A 16600-nucleotide genomic window follows, 5' to 3' on the forward strand; every position below is an offset into this window, starting at 1 on the left:
AGTCCACAAACGCCATAAGAAACTGGCACTCCATTCTGCAATGCTTTTCTCTCTGTCAATAACTTTAACTTGGGGTCATGAAGTGGAATCATTTGTCAGGTGGTCCATTATGATATAGATTTAAAACCTCATGGGGTAGAGGTCTTCTATCACACTTTATGTTTAAGAGTTACTGGGAATGATTCTATATTGAGAAAGAGAAGTTCAGCTACAATGAGAAAAGCTGCTTATCCATTATCTGTTTCACAACAGCAAGGGGCAGTTTAATATCCTAGAAGGGGCATCTTACCAACAGTGACATGGGATCAGAAATAGCTAAACAGCTTCAAGTCAAGTACCTCCCTCATTGGACTGGTCAAGTATATGTAACAAATATAGTAGGTGCTAGCTAAGTAGTGCTGAAGTGAATTATCCTGGCTTACTGGCATCTTTGGATACACAAAAACCCTATATCAAAAATCTCAGATGGAAAACATCTGCGATGAAATTGTACTCATTGTCCAGCTTGTACCCCAGAGTCTTGCTATAAATCCCAACCTTGGGGTTCATGCCTTGGAACTGTGTTCTAATGTTCTAACATAGCCCTTCTGTTACTTCCAGTAATAAATCCCCATGGAGAAGTTCCAAGAAGGGTATTGCCTTAGATCATATTCCATGTTAGAGTGAGGTTCTTTACAGCTTGTGCTTCATCTGGTCTTGATGTGAGGACAGCAAAGGAAATGTTTTGGAGAGTTTGCTGCTAGGTGGGGGTTCTTTTTATTTTAAATAGCTGTAAATATTTGACAAAATGATTATGCCCTTGTTACTTCAATTCCTTCAGACCATTTCTTCCCAGACCATTTCCTTCCCTTGTTAAAAGCTTCACGAGGCCCATGGGTAGGGCACTCAGGAACGCTACGTGGGAGGGGGAGAGATAATACTGGAATCCCAGGCTCATTCTCCAATGGTCATATTTCTGCCTGTGCTTATCCCCTTTTCTGCCAGATTGAGCTCTTTATTGCTCACACTACTCAAAATAGCCATGAACGCCAATATTCACCAACTACTCATGCTGTCTTTATTGTATTTATTTTGCATCCCACCCTCATAAACCACTCTCTCTTAAGCATTTCAATTGCTCTTTTCCATTTCAAGCATCTTAATTTCAGAGAATGGAAACTTGGGCATAGTCTTATTGCCAATTAAAAAGGGATTCGCAGTACTTTGCTCTAACAAGTTATTTGCCCATATCCATGTCAGTTACTCAAAACCATATTGGCTTTTTAATGCCATATCATATTGCATATTCTTAATATAGTTTACTATCTCCTATCACCTGTAGATTTTAAAAAGCTTGAATCAAATTTACTTTTGATGATGATCTATTTGTGTGATGTTTATAACAAGCAAAAAGTGTAATATGTCACCCAAAAACTTTTCCAGAAGAGTCCGAATTTTTATTAAATATGGATTGTCACAATTATTTTATATTCTTCATATTCTTTATCACAACTTTAGGTAAATATAGATTGTACAACTTCCACGTAATAAGCTGGGCAAATTTCCATGACTCAGGAGAGCATACTGGAGTTGTCATTCTTTGTAGTTCCAGCCACACCTCTAAACCAAAGGGCAGTGTTTGGGAGAATGTCAACCATATTTAGCAGGAAGAGTTAGCAGTCTCGTGTAGTGGCTGGGAGTGGCAATTAGTAAAGTGTATAAAGAATCTAAAGAAGGTTTTCTTTATAACCTGTTTATCATAAGCTTCAACTGGATACATCCTAATCCCTGTTCAGTAGACAGTTAACACAGGGAATATTTCCTTTACATTCTTCCACTTTACACTAATCTGATTTTTTTGTGAGGGAACACCCTAGTGCTTAGAATTTCCTCTCTCTCTCTCTCTCAAACACACACACGCACGCACGCACGCACGCACGCACGCACACACAGATGGAAAAGACAACCATTCCTAAGTACACATATAGGTAAAAAGCAATGGGAATTCAGGCTTTGGAGTCTGGACACAGAACTGTAGAGAAGTTAGTAGTATATATAGCCTTGGGCAAGGAAGATAGCCAACACTTACTGAGAGGGCTAAAGAGAATTATATGAAATAACTTACATAAAGATCCTTGCACAGTCCTGTAATATACCTTTAAAACATATTTGCCTTCTTCTCTACCCTGGTTTGAATTATGAAGCGTCCTGATCAGAGTGAACTGTTTCATTGAAAACTGAAATGTCTGGCTTCTTAAACAAGGTAAAAATGTCACTGAAAATCGTAGGTGCAGTTTGAGGGAAGCGAGAGGCAAGGGGTTAAGAATTTCCTTTAGTTCCAACTGGGTTTTGTTTTTACGCATTTCTCAAAACTGTAGCTGTGGCACTATCTCTTTAGTCCTCAAAACAAAAGAACCTATTTGCAGAGTGCTCTAGGGTGGCCCTGAGTGGCACTTTAAAACACCCGTTTTGAACTCCTCTAGGCAGTTCAGTGAGGCCGGATACAACAATAGATTCTAGGAGTGAGTCTGAATGGTACAAAAAAGGTGGGGGGGGGGTGTCTGCTGTCCATTGAAAAGAGAAAGCAGAGCTTTAAAAAAGTGAAGAATGTGAAAGGAGAGAAGGGAATTTCAGGATGTGGTCAATTTTTTAGCAACTGAAAAGGAGTACAAAGAACTGGGCTCTAGGCAACAGACGGCAGGTCAAGCAGGCATAATTATTTATCATATAGTTTCCACAGACAGCAATAGTCAAGTGCATTATTTTACCTATGTGTTTTTCCCCAATACTGTAGATTCTGACACTGGGTTCTTTTTACAAAGCCACCAAGTATAACTAATGCACAAGATGAACACACAATAATAAAAACAGAATGCCTAGATTTATGTCTCTTTATGTAGAGACTGTAATCCACTTCTGATTCAATTCTTCCAAAATATTAATGCTATTTAAATAATGAAATCATCCTGAAAGGGCTACACTACTGGTTCAAGGAAGATTTGTCAGAGAAAGAAATGGAAGCTGAAAAGTAATAAGTAATGTAAGGGGCTGATCAATCCAAAAGAAAATAAAGGGTTAAAGGGTCTAGGAGACCTAAAATGTATAAAAGTGTCTATGACCTAAACATTGGAGCTACGAGCTTTTCCTTCTGATTAACTCAACTTTCTTATCCCTAGCTCAGAAATCAAGGCTTAACACCCAGCTCTCAATAGCAAGCCAGTATGATTAGAAAAATAGTACTGATGAGAAATGCAGAGTGTAGATCTCATTTAAATTTAATTGAGAACATAATCCATTAAATCACTCCTGAAGATATCTCACTTTAGGCCATTTTAAAAAAATTCAAACTATTCAAAAAAAGAAATGCAATGTTCTGTGTGTCAAAGGAAACAATGTTATGATTTGATTACCCATCCATACAATGATCACTGCAGCCATCTAGACCCCTAAGGGAATTATTTCTTCTGGATAGACAAGCTTTCTGGAGCTGCACTTCCAATACAACATCCAATGGTCACATGTAACTATTTAAAATTAAATTTAATTAAATTTAAATAAAATAAAAAATTCAGCCTCTCAGTCGCAGTAGTCACATTTCAGTGCTCAACAGACACATGTGGCTGAAAGGCTCCTGTGTTGGACAATGAAAATACAGAGTATTTTATCATCACAGAACGTTCTGTTTGACAGCACTGGGCTAGACACGAGGAGACCAAGACTTTCTGCATCAGACCAAATAATTCTAACCATTTTAATGATAGAGTTTCCACAATGTAATTAATATTCATACCTACAGAGAATATAGGTTAGAATTGAACATTTTATTTTTTTACTTTGGACAATGGTTCTCAAAAGTCAGTTGTGCAGAAGAATCTAGGAAGTTTGCTAAATGCAGATAACTCACAGAGTGAGTCAGTAGGTCTGCAATAGGGATCCATGAATCTGTATCTTAAATATATGTCCTTGGTAATGCTGACATGGGTAGTCCCTCAACCACATTTTGAGAAACACATGCATCAGAAAATTCCAATGATCAGTTTACACATTCTGATTCATTTACTTGAATGGATAAGCATTAATATGTATACATAGGCAAGCCCTTGTCTCTCTACAAAAGTGCAAACTGTTCCACAAAGGCAAAAGAAGGTGCTTTCAGAGTATGAGATCTGAGGAAGGATGAATACAGAAAGAAAAATCAAGAAGACAGACACACTAGAAACAAATCTTTTGAATAGAATATTCCAGAATATCTATACAGGGCAGAAGCTATCTGGAACTATCAGGCTCTGGGAACAGTTATGAACCTTGAGCTATCAGGAAGAGAAAACTGTTTGGTGGTATAGTTTCTGAAGATCTTAATATTACATATAAATGCTAAGTATGTACAAGGTACTAGACAAGGTACTAAGAGACTAGTAAAATAAAGTTTTTAACTTCAAGAAACTCAGTCTAGTAGGGGAAGAGAGACTAAAAATAAGTATAATACAGTAGCAAGTGTCATTTCAGCTGAACCTTAAATGTTGAGTGGCTCTGGAGTTGGAAACGTAGAAGAAAGGCAGTTAAAATGTAGAGAACAACATGAGGAAAAGCAAAAGAGCTTGAAAATTTGGGGCATACCTGGTGACCTAGAAGTGGTCTAGAGTGGCTAGTGAATAGAGTTTAAAGAAAGTTGTGTAGTGGGAGACGGGGGTATAAAATGCATTTTGGGCACCTGGGACAAGACCATGGATGGCACTGAATACCTATTTGGGGAAAAAAGTCCTTTAGAAGGTATTTCAGGAGAGTAGTGATATAAGATCTGCATTTAGGAAGAACACTAACAGCCAGGCATAAAGTGGAGTGCGGAAAGAGTAGATGCTGGGAAGATGTGCTATGATTTGGTCATTTGGCTGCATGGAAGAAAAACTGCACTCTGGTTGACAATGTTTGTTCTTGCAAAAAGCTGGGAATCAAGAGGGAAGCAACAGAATGTAAAAGGAGTTTTTAAAGCTGAAAATCTGAAGAAAGAGCATGAGTAGCGGCAATGTGTTTAGAAGCTGTTGGGGATGCAGTGAGCCACCATGACTCCGGCACTAGAGAGTACCAGCAATGAAGGTCAGAAAGAAAGTAGAATCTTCAGTCTGGTGAGAAGACAGCTCTACACTGTCTAAGTCTTCTGAAGTTATGGACAATGGAGTATCTGTTACGGGAAAACAGTGGGAAAACAGCTTCTTCAGTGAAGTGCCCTTAAAAACATACAACATATCACAGAGTAGTTAAGGGCATAGGCCCTGGACACAGACTTCCTATAATCGAACCCTGATTCTGCTATATAGGAATTTTGTGATCTGGTAGGTCCTGGTTTTTCTACCCTTAAAATGGAAATAATACTGCCTACCTCATAGGAATGCTGCGAAGGTTGATGGGTTCATACATATAAGGTATTTATAACGTGGCCCGGTACATAGTAAGCACTCAGTAAATGTTGGCTATTATTATCATGCATATGTATCAGTGAAACACACACTTAATTGTGCTATGTTCAATAACCCTTGAAGGTGTGAGGGCTATATCTAAGGGATGGTGATCAGTATAGTTTAGCAGCCCAAGGGACACTGTCCTGCATAGGCAGCATGCCTTAGTATTACTCATAATGAGTATCTTAAGTCCTTTTTGGAAAAATACAGATATGAGTAAGGTTTCGAAGCTTGTCATTATTTTTACTGATTCCCCTTAAGTAAGCCAACAAGTCAGCCCTGGCACACCACTGGCTGGTATAAACCAGCCGTTATACTCCCATCTATAAGACCTGCATTTCACTTCCCTAAAACACACTCCAAGGTATACTGAAGGAAAAAAAAATCTATTGGATTAACAACTTCAGCTTCCTAAACAGCCAGAACCTAGAAACCTACCCCATCTCCAGTTACTCTTGGCCTCAAACAGCACAGGGAAAAAATGATTATTTTGCAGATAAGACTTTCTTTCACCAATCAGATAATGTAAATTTCTTTAAAAAGTCTAATAAGCTCTTTTTCATTTATATTTAGAGTGCTTGTTCCCAGTGAGGGGTGTTAGCCAGAGCTTCTGACTGCACAGGAAATTTGCCACTCGAAACCAAGTTTAGCATGGAGCTTCCAATCACATGCCCAGTCTTCCTAGTTCTCCTCCCCCTAATTCTGACCTATTCCCTCAAGTTCCCTCTTGTATTTCTTTTGAGTATCAAATTCCATTTAAGTGAAAGAATGATCAAAGGGCTTTATATCATCTTCCTTTCCTTTTTGCTAGAAGGGAACAATATAAGAATAGCTTTACTTCAAGATACGTTAAAGTATAAAGATATCTTACAGAAGGATAAATTCTAATTACATGGTATCTGAGACAACATGTCTATTACTATCTTTCTAAAAGTCTCATAAACAGTTCATAACACTTCTTCCCTATCCCTGACTCATTCTCTTGACAACACTCTTAAATGTTCATTGTCAAATGCTGAAGAAGAGTGGTCTATGCTGTGAGCATCCAGTCATTTTCCCCAGTACATGGCACAGTCTTAATAAATTAAGATCTAAGAGTGACTGTTTCAAGAATGTTTCCTGAAGAGGATTTAAAGAACGTTTTACCAGAGAACTAGTATGAGTTATTCAAGTATCTGGGTTCATATACTGAAGTGATAATGCAGTTTTAAACAGTATACCTTCAGTGGGACAGGAAGTGTGTTTTTTCCCCTTTAAACCAATGGGTTTAAAATTGAGAAACCACTGGGGAATTTTTAAAAAGTGAGAAAGTTCATCCATTTTTAGATAGGTAGATAGATAGATAGATAGATAAAGACAAATAGAAAGATAAGTGTGAAACTGAGTTAGCTGTATATTTTTCTGTTGATGTGGATAAAATACTCAAATTTAAAAACATATAGCCCTTCATATTCATAGCCAGTATATTTTAAAATACACATACTTTTATTAAAACAATCATATACATTTGTTCAGCAGAATATGAAAAACAAACTAACTTGTTTTAGAAGGAAAATATTCCACATTAACCTTTCGATTGGGTAACATTTTATTTTCCAATAACTTTACAAGGCTCTACTTTCATTCATATTGATGTATAAGTTAATCAAAACACTAATGTTTCTTTATATAATCTATAAAATTAATCTGGAAAGCACTCACATATTAAAATAAATGTTGCGTTAAAAATAGTTTGGAAAAAATCTCTAGGGTTCTATCAAATAACACATTTGTTTTAGTAAATGACTGAACTTAGTCTTTTTGACTAGTAGCTTAAGTCAAATTTGCCCTTGATCCATCAACTGAGAGGCAGCCTGGTATAAGGGTAAGAAAAAGCACAGATTCTTGAATCAGATCATTTAACCTATGATTTCAGGCTCTACCAACTTGTTAGATGTGAGACTTCAGGCCAGTTACTCATCCTCTAAGTCTCAGTTTTCTTAGCTCTGAAATGGAGATCACAACACCACTGACTTCACATAGAGTTGTTATGAGAAAAGATTGATCAAGTATATTAAATCATGGTGTAAATGTTTTATACTACATCCACAATGAGTCAACAACCTACAACTATACTGTGATTTTAAGTTGTATTTTAATAGAGTAAAATCATGAAGGAATTAAACATGTATTCACTATTAGCATACAAATACAATTCAGTCATAAAAGCCACCTAGTTAGCCTTGACATTATTCATTAGGTCACCCTGGAACTGAGAGATGGCAAGGAGATAATGTCACTGTTTTTTAACATAAACACTTTTATTAGCATAGAGAATTTCTTTCCAGATATAGTAATTCCAGTACCATAACATTTTCCAACATTTTCCACTGCCAGAAATTTAAACCAGTAACACAGGTCCATGAGAAACCTCTATTTATTGAAGAAAGCAATATTTTCCATGAAAATGTATCTACTTAGTTTTGCAGTGGAGAAAATGAGATATTCTCTGGTTTTAATTCAAAGAGAAAAAACTCGACAACTTCTCACATTAAAAATGTACAGAGACAGCTCTTCTAGAATCAAGCATGCATTAGAGTATGGAGAAAACATCCAACAAGCACAACTCTCCAGCACTTAGTGAAACAAACCAACCGCTACCCAAAGAAGAAACTGAAGCTATAAATTCAAATAAATGGGCTGCAGGGAGACTACACAAACCTGCTGTTGCTTTAATTGCAGACAATTCAATTCAGCAGCTGTTGGTCCAGGCACTAAGGTTCACTGTATGCTCTTCAGCGTAACCTTGAAATATTGTCACTCACTCACTTCTCCACATCATCTGCATGCTGTCCAATTAATGAGGAGCGAAATCAACCGTCAAACCACGTATCAAAACAGAACATGATCTTTTAGCTCTTAAGCACAGGAGCAAAATATTTTAAGGACAAAAAAGCAAGAATGGAGGTGAAAGTCCTTGACAATAAATGATATCAAACTTATCAAAACATGTGGCTGTAGGAACTAAGCTTCTGTTCTGTTTAGCAAGAAAGTGAAACTTTCTCAAGGTTTTTGCATTTGGAAGGATCCTTTCTGTCTAGCTGCTGTATAAGAAGCCTTTCAAACAACATTCACCAATACCTGATCAGTCTCCAAGTTCTTCGTTATTATGGACCAATATGTTTCTGAAAGCTTAAGAGAATACTTAAGGAACACTCTGGTCCAATGATATTTTACAGATGGTTTGGAGCTGGCATTTTTAGCCTTGCTGTTTTCAGCACTTTTTTTTTTCTACCAGGAGAACAAACAACAATAATATAAATGTTCATCAATCTGAGTTAAAGAATGAAATAAAAATAAATTTACCAAACAAATGTGTTCTGGAATGCTTCCTATTTGAAATTTACTTACTCTTAACTATATCTCAAATCTAGACAACCAATTAACAAATACAAGAGTTAATAAACTCAAGAGAAACACAACATACTAAGTGTTTAAAAATTGTTTTTTGCTTCCAAAGCACTGTCTTTTGTGCAAACACTCTAGGCTATATCACATACTACCAGTTGCAGACATAAGACTTGGGAAATTCAAAACAAGAATACACCAGAGAAGCATGCACAATTAAGGGATCGGGACTACCAATTTAACAGAGAACCTAGATTTTACATAGCAATCTGCTACATACATTATAGCTAGGGGCAGGCATAGTTTATGCAGATATTTTGTTTAGCTCATTAGAATCTTATTTGTCCTTTAGTACAGTTGAACTGGAGGCAAAATAAGAGAGGAAAGCACTTTGAAACAAAAGGAAAATTTCAGATAAAATAAAACATACTATACCTGTATATTGTACCAGGAACATCGTGACACTCTTCAGGGAACTGTTTCACGTTGTATCCTACCGTGAGTTATTCTCCCCTTACCCTCTTCTCTCCACGAAAAGAAAAGCCAAAGCACCCCAAACCGCCACTACACACTACCCCTAACCCACCCCCCCATTGAGGAAAAAAAAAAAAAACAGCCACAATTCAGATCCGATGCTTCTGTTTAGCTCAGCTACAGCCGAGCAACTGAGCTCTAGCAACGGAGCATAGGGAGGTGGATTCTGATGCCAGTAGCACTTCCATCCACTTCACTTACACAAAAGCAGGCAGTGGAAAATCCAGGAGCCTTGAAGACAAGGGCTGGAACTGGCTTTTATGAATTGCTATTACTGCATGTGTCACCATCCATCTCCAATGACGGACACTTATAGGCTGAATTGGGAGTGGAGGGGGTGGGGTGGAGGAGGTTGGAGAGCAGGTGGAGAAGCAATTAGCAGTATGTTCATCGGAGAATTCGTTCGGGATTTCATACATCAGTGCCTAAAGAAACAGCATGCAGTTGACAAATCAGAACTTTACAATTTGCATGCCTTAGAAGAAATCTTAGCTCGCAGTCCCAAACAAAATGAAGCTTGCCCACTCTTACAGAGCATGGGAAGTCACACCTCTGCTTTCTCTTTCCTCCAGCTGCCCTTGTTCCTAAGAAATCAACATTCAGGATGAATATTTGCTAATTTTCCCTAAAGAATTGTATTTAAAAGTCTAGAAGCAAAGAAAGTACAAAGAATTAAATTATATTGAACATGATATCCCTTAACAAAAAGGCAAAAAAGCTAATTATTTTAAGCCAACTTTTCATCCCTATTCCCATTCCCCAGGTGCAGCTTTCATACCTATAATCAGCGGATCACACAACTTTTGCACATATATTTAACACTGAAAAACTATCTCCGTATACCTAAAAATAGTTCAGTTAAAGTCAAGGTGAGAAGCTAAGAGTTACATGCAGGACTCTCTCCATATAACCTTTACAAAGGCACTTTACCTATAAGTGCTTTAGTTTTACTCATCTACTAAACTGAAGCATTTTTTTTAAGATTTATTTCAAAGTGAATCATGAGTAGGAGCAAAAAGGAGATAGTCTCTCAGGAAGGAAACATGACACAATTGGAGGAGTACTGGGGCTAGATATCAGGAAACCTGGGTTCAGGTTCCTATTCTACAACTTTCTAGCTACGTTACCCTGGACAAGTCACTTAACTTCTTGGAGCCTAAGTTCCCTTATTTATAAAGTGTACATAATTCTACCTATTCTGACTGCTTCCTAGGATTGCTGTGAAGAGCTAATGAGATAATATTTATGAAAACCCTTTTGTAAACTGCAAAGGGCTATAAAATTGTATGGTATTATTATTATTATACCCTGAAATAAGTCTTGCCTAAGTGACTGAAATGGGGAACCTCTATCATATAAGGAAAATAAAAAGAAAGGACCAATACAATTTCAGGAAACACTATCCAATCCTTCCAATTTGAAAATTAGAAGGAAGTACTGTTTGCTCTTATAATTCCACGAAAGGGAAATTTTTTGAAAAGAAAAATAATTAATCTGATATATAATACATCAAGAGTTTATTAGAGACTGAAGCCTGAATTCTTTCTTTGCTTTCTGAATTCTTTCTTTGCTTTCTTAAGCCTGAATGCTTTCTTTGCTTTCTGAAAATACTTATCAATATTTTTGGTAAGAACTAATATGTGCCATCTGGAATGCAATCTACTGGACTATGAGCATCTCCTTTTGTTAAATCTCTCTATTAACCTAGTACATCTTTACCGTCCAGTGTGTGGAAAAGGATCACGTTGTTTAACTAAATCTAAATCCACAAGTCATGCTTTACTAGGCTCCAAGCTGCCTTGATACTATATATACAGTGACCAGCTGGCTTCAGCTGGGACACAATTTTAGCACATGAAGTCCTGGGGTGGCCACACCTGGGGCACTTAATGATCCAGGCAATGTTTGGGGACCTTTGGTTCAGCCAAATCCCACATGTCCTGATTTCCATCTGTATGGTGGTTTCCCAAGTGTGTGTCTGTCAACATGGGCCAAATCTGAAGCAGCCAAAAGAAAGGTGGGAGTTACAGCAGAAATATCAGATGCCAGCTCCCCTTGGCCCCCTCCAATACCATCTGTGTCCTCAAACAAGTGCCCAGCCCACTTCCTGTGAGAAGGAAAACTTTTTTTCTAATTGACCCTTGAATGTCATTGCCAAAACTGAAAATTTCAGTAAAATATGTATCCAAAATCTATGTTAAATCAATGGGTTAAATGGATAATCTCTATCACAAAGAGTTAGGTAAATGAGCAAGTGAGCCATTAAAAGGTGGAAGGGGAGGAGAGGGTATGGAGGAGAGGAGAGAAGAAGAGAAGGGAGGGAAGGAGAGTGAAAGAATCTAAAGTGAGAGCTTTTTTTCTAAGCAGAGAAACACTTGCTGGAGTCATCCAAAACCTCATCTCCTAGAAAGTACTTGTCTTTTGAGGTACTGGGAATGGCCCTTTTACCACCACAGCTGCAATCCTAGCCTTCCAACTGCTTAGGTAAATAGTCATGAGCTTGAAAAAGCATTGATAGCCCTAGCTCCAGAACTTACTTTCCTCTGGCATGTGGAAAGCCAGGCAGGTGGGACACAGTTTTCCAGGGTCATCTTCACTGCAACCCTCCACCACAGCATTTCCTGTGGCATGGCTGGCCACTAATAAAGGTGTCTGCCCAATTTCAGGTTTGGCAAAGGAAGCTTGCCTGAGACTTTTAAAACCACACTGGTAAGAAAGGAACAAAGGCTTTATATATTTCACACTCAGGCTGTTCTGCCTTTGGGCATTGCAACGGTTCTCCACACATTTAAGCTTGAAATTCATATTCCCCAAGTTCCTCAGAAGGGTCATTCAAAATAAAGGGAAAAGAACAAGAAAGATGATTTTTTGTAGCTTCTCTCCCCACCATCAAAAGATGAGGGTCATATCCTGAATATGACTGACAGCATGTCCCAAAAGGCAATAAAGTGGAGTGGAAGGCAGTAGTTTCAACCCAGATTAGTAAGAATGGAAATTAAAGAATCAGAGAATCCTGATAAAAACACACACATAAACATATACACCAAAAATCATTGCAATGTTTCTGTCATCCTGATTTCAATCTCTAGAATGTAAGCACTAGTGGTTCCCTAATCCTCCTTCACAGCAGCTGTCACCAAGCCTGACCAATCTTTTCAAACGAATTCCTATTGTTAACCACCTTGGATTCTGAGTATTTTTGTCAAAAACAAAAATCTCAGTGGAAGATTTCAAATAACCATGAACTTGAACCAAACCATGAACCTAAATAGGGAGAAAAAACACTAATTTGCTAAACCCCAAACAAAACAGAAATGTTAATACTTTGAAAACAACAACAACTAGTGAATTAATTTGAACCAGAACAGAGCTTCATGTTTTCTGAATCAAACTTGTACTAAACACTGAGAGTCCAATCACCTCAAGTTCCTGCAAAGAGCACACAGCAAGACTTGGTTTCACCTGCCTGAGAGTCCACAATGAACTATAGAATAAGACTGAATAAGGAGTTGGGAGAACTGCATTCTCCTAATTTTTTCCAATTTGACCTTGGTCAAGTCACTTACACTCTTTCAGACTCAGCCTGCTTGCCTTGAAATGGCTGGGCTGGGGTGACCAATATACCAGGTCTAATACTCTATGCCAATTGTGAAATGTAGTCTAGCAACAAAATAGACGATGTCACGATTTGGCCCTAATCTCCAGGAAGCAGAGAGATGGACCACCCCAATTCTCCTAAGGATTCATGTTTCTAGCTTTTTTGAAATATGCTTCACATAAGAGTTGGGCAACTGTCTTTGCTCACTGGGCAAATGAGCCTTGGGAATAGTCAGCTTAGTATTCCTTTTAAGAATGTTTCTCTTCAAAATAATGTTTCAGGAGCAGTTTGTTTTTCTCAAATGAAAGCTACAGGTGAGCGGTCTGGTCCCAAAGAGGAGGAAGGAAGACAGTGATTTAGATTATGCTGAGCACCTATCACATGCCAGACATGGCTCATACTTTATATCATTTTTCAAATTAGTCCTCACAACATAGTTATATGGTAGGTATTACCATTCTTATTTTATAGGCAAGGAAACTGAGGATTACTGATGTTAACTGATTTGCTTGCAGTCACTCAACTGGTAAGTGACGGATCCAGGATTTGAACTCAAGCAATGTGAATCCACTACTATACCAACAGTCTAATGATTAAAGTCTGAATGAATGAATTCTTTCTTAATTCAGTGATTCAGTTGGACTTGCTTAGTGAATAAATCACCTGCCGAGTCAATACAGTGAATGTAAACCTCTTTGCATTTATACTGGGTAGACAATTTTTTAGAAAAAGTTTATCTGACAATGTGGTTAACACCACTGGGCTCTGGAGTCAGACAAATCCAAGTTTCTTGAATTCTGGTTTATGGACAAGTTACTTAACCACTCTGAGTCTCAAGTTTTCTTATTTGGCAAATGGCAAAAGTAGTAGTACTTACTCATTGGGTTGCTGGAAAGTGTTTATGATGTGATAGCAATTAGTACAGTGCTTGGCATAAAATAATTACTCAATAAATACATATTATAGCTATACTTGTATTCATAAGCAACAGAGCAAGAAAGGAAAGGTCATAAAGAGAAAGGAAACTAGGATTCATTGAACTCAAGTGCTCTTTGGCCTGTAGCAAAGATTTAGTTTGAAAGAGGTTTTCAGTGGCCCACCCATACCCTCTAAAACTAAGCTGCATCTTGCAGTAGATTAGCATATTCATGAAGCAACATGATTATACTAATTGGTGGTGCCTAAGTAGTAGCAAGGAGACTTGTCATGTGCTCTGCTGAACAGCAATTGTCCCTTAGTTTCCTGGAATCTTCTAAAAAGAGGGTTGGAAATTAGCAGATAAGAGTACTGCTGGAAGTACGAGGTAGTCTAAGGCCCCCAACATTCCACTATTCTTCAAGCTCCAGCTTCTCTTTCATTCACTCATGGCCCTCTTTGCATATACTCCCCATCTCCCTCAGTTTATTCTAGTTTTATTGTGATTCTTCCCCTGGCTCTAGCTCTGTCTCTGCTCATCAGCATCAAGTGGTATCTATGGAATGTGTGTCTGGTACTGCACTAGGAAAAGTGGAGGGGCATCCAAAAGTTAATCAAAGAGACATGTGTCCCACAGCCAAACAAATCTAAGATCCACAGGTAGACCAGAGTTTTGGCAACAAAGTAAATGCAGGTATAATTGGATGATTTGTTTGATTTCAGGGCACAAAATAGTTTGTTCATCTAGTTAACAATATGCATAGTGAAGAATTTAGAATTATACAGTTGTTGGCAAGTTAATTTGAAATGCATAAAAAGAGGGATGAATAGGTGATAAAGCAAATGGAATACAGTGTTAATTATAGAATCTAAATGGTAGGTATATGGGTATTCACTGTACAATTCTTTCAACTTTTCTGTGTATTTAAATTTTTTCATCATAAGAAGTTGAGGGAAAAAGGAGAGGGGTAAGGAGTATAGCTTTTCCAACCTCATATGTTTCAGAACAAAATAACCATATTTATATAGAGAATATATAAAGAGAATATATAGAGAGAAGCATAAATAAAATAGGGCAAAATGTTAAAAATTGGTGAATCTAAGTGAATGGTATATGAGTCCTTATATGATTCTCTTAATTGTTCTATATTTAAAATTATTTCAAAATAAAACCTTAAAAGATAGTTTGTTGAATATCGACCCCTTTTACCTAGTGTCTCAGTTGCCATTTTTAGTAGAGAGGGTATTAGGTCAATAGCAGCAGAAAATTTGGAAAGAATGAGCAGGGGATAATCAAACCGTACATATACTTGGGTGCCTACTACATGCAAGACACTATGCTAGGCACTGTGGGGGATTCAAAGAGGTAAAAAAACATAGTCGCTGCCCTGAGAGGGCTCACAGTGTAGGTGAGGGAATGCCAAAGCAGTGTCTGAAAGGGTAACTGGCTGCCCAGAGAAGTTCTGTAAGACAGATGTATGAAGATTAGAAAGGTAGACTGGAGCCAATCAGTACTGCAGAAAGTATTGAATGGCAGGCTAAAGAGTTTGGACTTCATCCATTTACAGTATCTGAATCAAGGAAAGCACGTGCTCTAAAAACTATTGGCTAGATAGTACAATTTGGGCACAGTTACCTTCAATGTGCATTTGTTTTATATTCATGTATTTCTGGCCCTTATATCTACTTCCCTTATTTGGATGTGGCCTTTAGGGATTTCCAACATTCTGGATGCTGCCCATTTTTCTCAACAGCCATCTCTTCAGCGTCTGTCCCTTTTCTACCCTCAGTCCCACAAGGGGAGTTGACCAGCACTCACCTCAGCCCCACTGACTCAGTAAGCAATAAATAAACCTCATACAGTTTCTTAAACTAGCAGTTATGCTTTGAAACTCTGATTTCATTCATGATAAACAAGCCTCAATTACTATTAGGATCATTGACTTGAATTGGAAAGAATGAATATTTAGCTAAGTAACATGTGAAGGAGTACAGGAAGTTATGCCCTGTGTGTAGAAGGAAACAACTGTTCAAAGTGATCTTTGTATATTGAATAAAAACCTAGCAGAGACCGCATTCCTGAATAGCCAGCAAGCGATTAGGGAAGGCCTCTCAGACTGCCAAATCAAAAGGTGGACTTTTCTCTGTTTCTGTTTTTTTTTTCCCCCCATAAAGCCCATCCTCCAATCCAATCATGTTACTCTCCATTTAAAACTCTGTGCTGGCTCACCCCCACCTATAGGATCAAGGCTAAGCTCTTTAGCAAGCAGGCTTCACCAACTGGCCACAGGATACCTTTCTAGATTCTTATCCTGTCTCCTCTCCCACACCCCCAGTAGTTCACACACAATACCTTACATTTTTCTGAACTATCTGTTTTTACACATGTGACTACTTTGCATGTGTTAGTGTTCCCTCTTCCTGGAATCCTTGCCCACCACCTCTTTGTCCACCTAGATTCTAGGCAATGCCCACTCATCCTTTGTGATTCAGCATAGTTAGACTCTGATCTGTAAGTAGCCCACCCCTAGCAGTAATTTCTTCCATCATGCCTCCAGGGTACCTTATAACATAGCTCTTTCTCTGAACATCTTTCCCATTGTAATATAATTATTGGTTTGGGTGCCTATCTTCCCAACTTGACTGTGAGCTCCTTAAGGGCAGGCAGGGACTACTCTTAATTCATCATTGTATTCCTAGCACTTGGCATAAGGTCTGGTCCTGCATATGT

The 16600-nt window shown here is 38.0% G+C and overlaps 1 protein-coding gene across 17 annotated transcripts in view; it reads right to left on the reverse strand.

Annotated features, from left to right (window-relative positions):
* Positions 1 to 16600, reverse strand: part of ENOX2 (ecto-NOX disulfide-thiol exchanger 2) — a 247837-nt gene that overhangs the window by 223460 nt on the left and 7777 nt on the right. For 2 of the 17 annotated variants that reach the window (XM_074359850.1, XM_074359843.1), the window contains exons 1-2: positions 9258 to 9410; positions 8136 to 8263 (exon numbers count right to left, since the gene is read on the reverse strand). The exons of 9 other annotated variants lie outside the window; for them this stretch is intronic. Coding sequence is in view for 6 of the 8 variants with exons in the window: in XM_074359835.1 (XP_074215936.1) it covers positions 9258 to 9279 (22 nt within the window). In the remaining 2 variants the exon portion in view is untranslated. Of the gene's footprint in view, positions 1 to 8135; positions 8264 to 9257; positions 9412 to 16600 lie in introns of those variants that run through there. 6 more of the 17 variants (XM_074359837.1, XM_074359834.1, XM_074359836.1 and 3 more) reach the window with 4 other exon arrangements.

This window comes from Camelus bactrianus, chromosome X, assembly GCF_048773025.1.
Source record: "Camelus bactrianus isolate YW-2024 breed Bactrian camel chromosome X, ASM4877302v1, whole genome shotgun sequence".
NCBI classification, from domain to species: Eukaryota; Metazoa; Chordata; class Mammalia; order Artiodactyla; family Camelidae; genus Camelus; species Camelus bactrianus.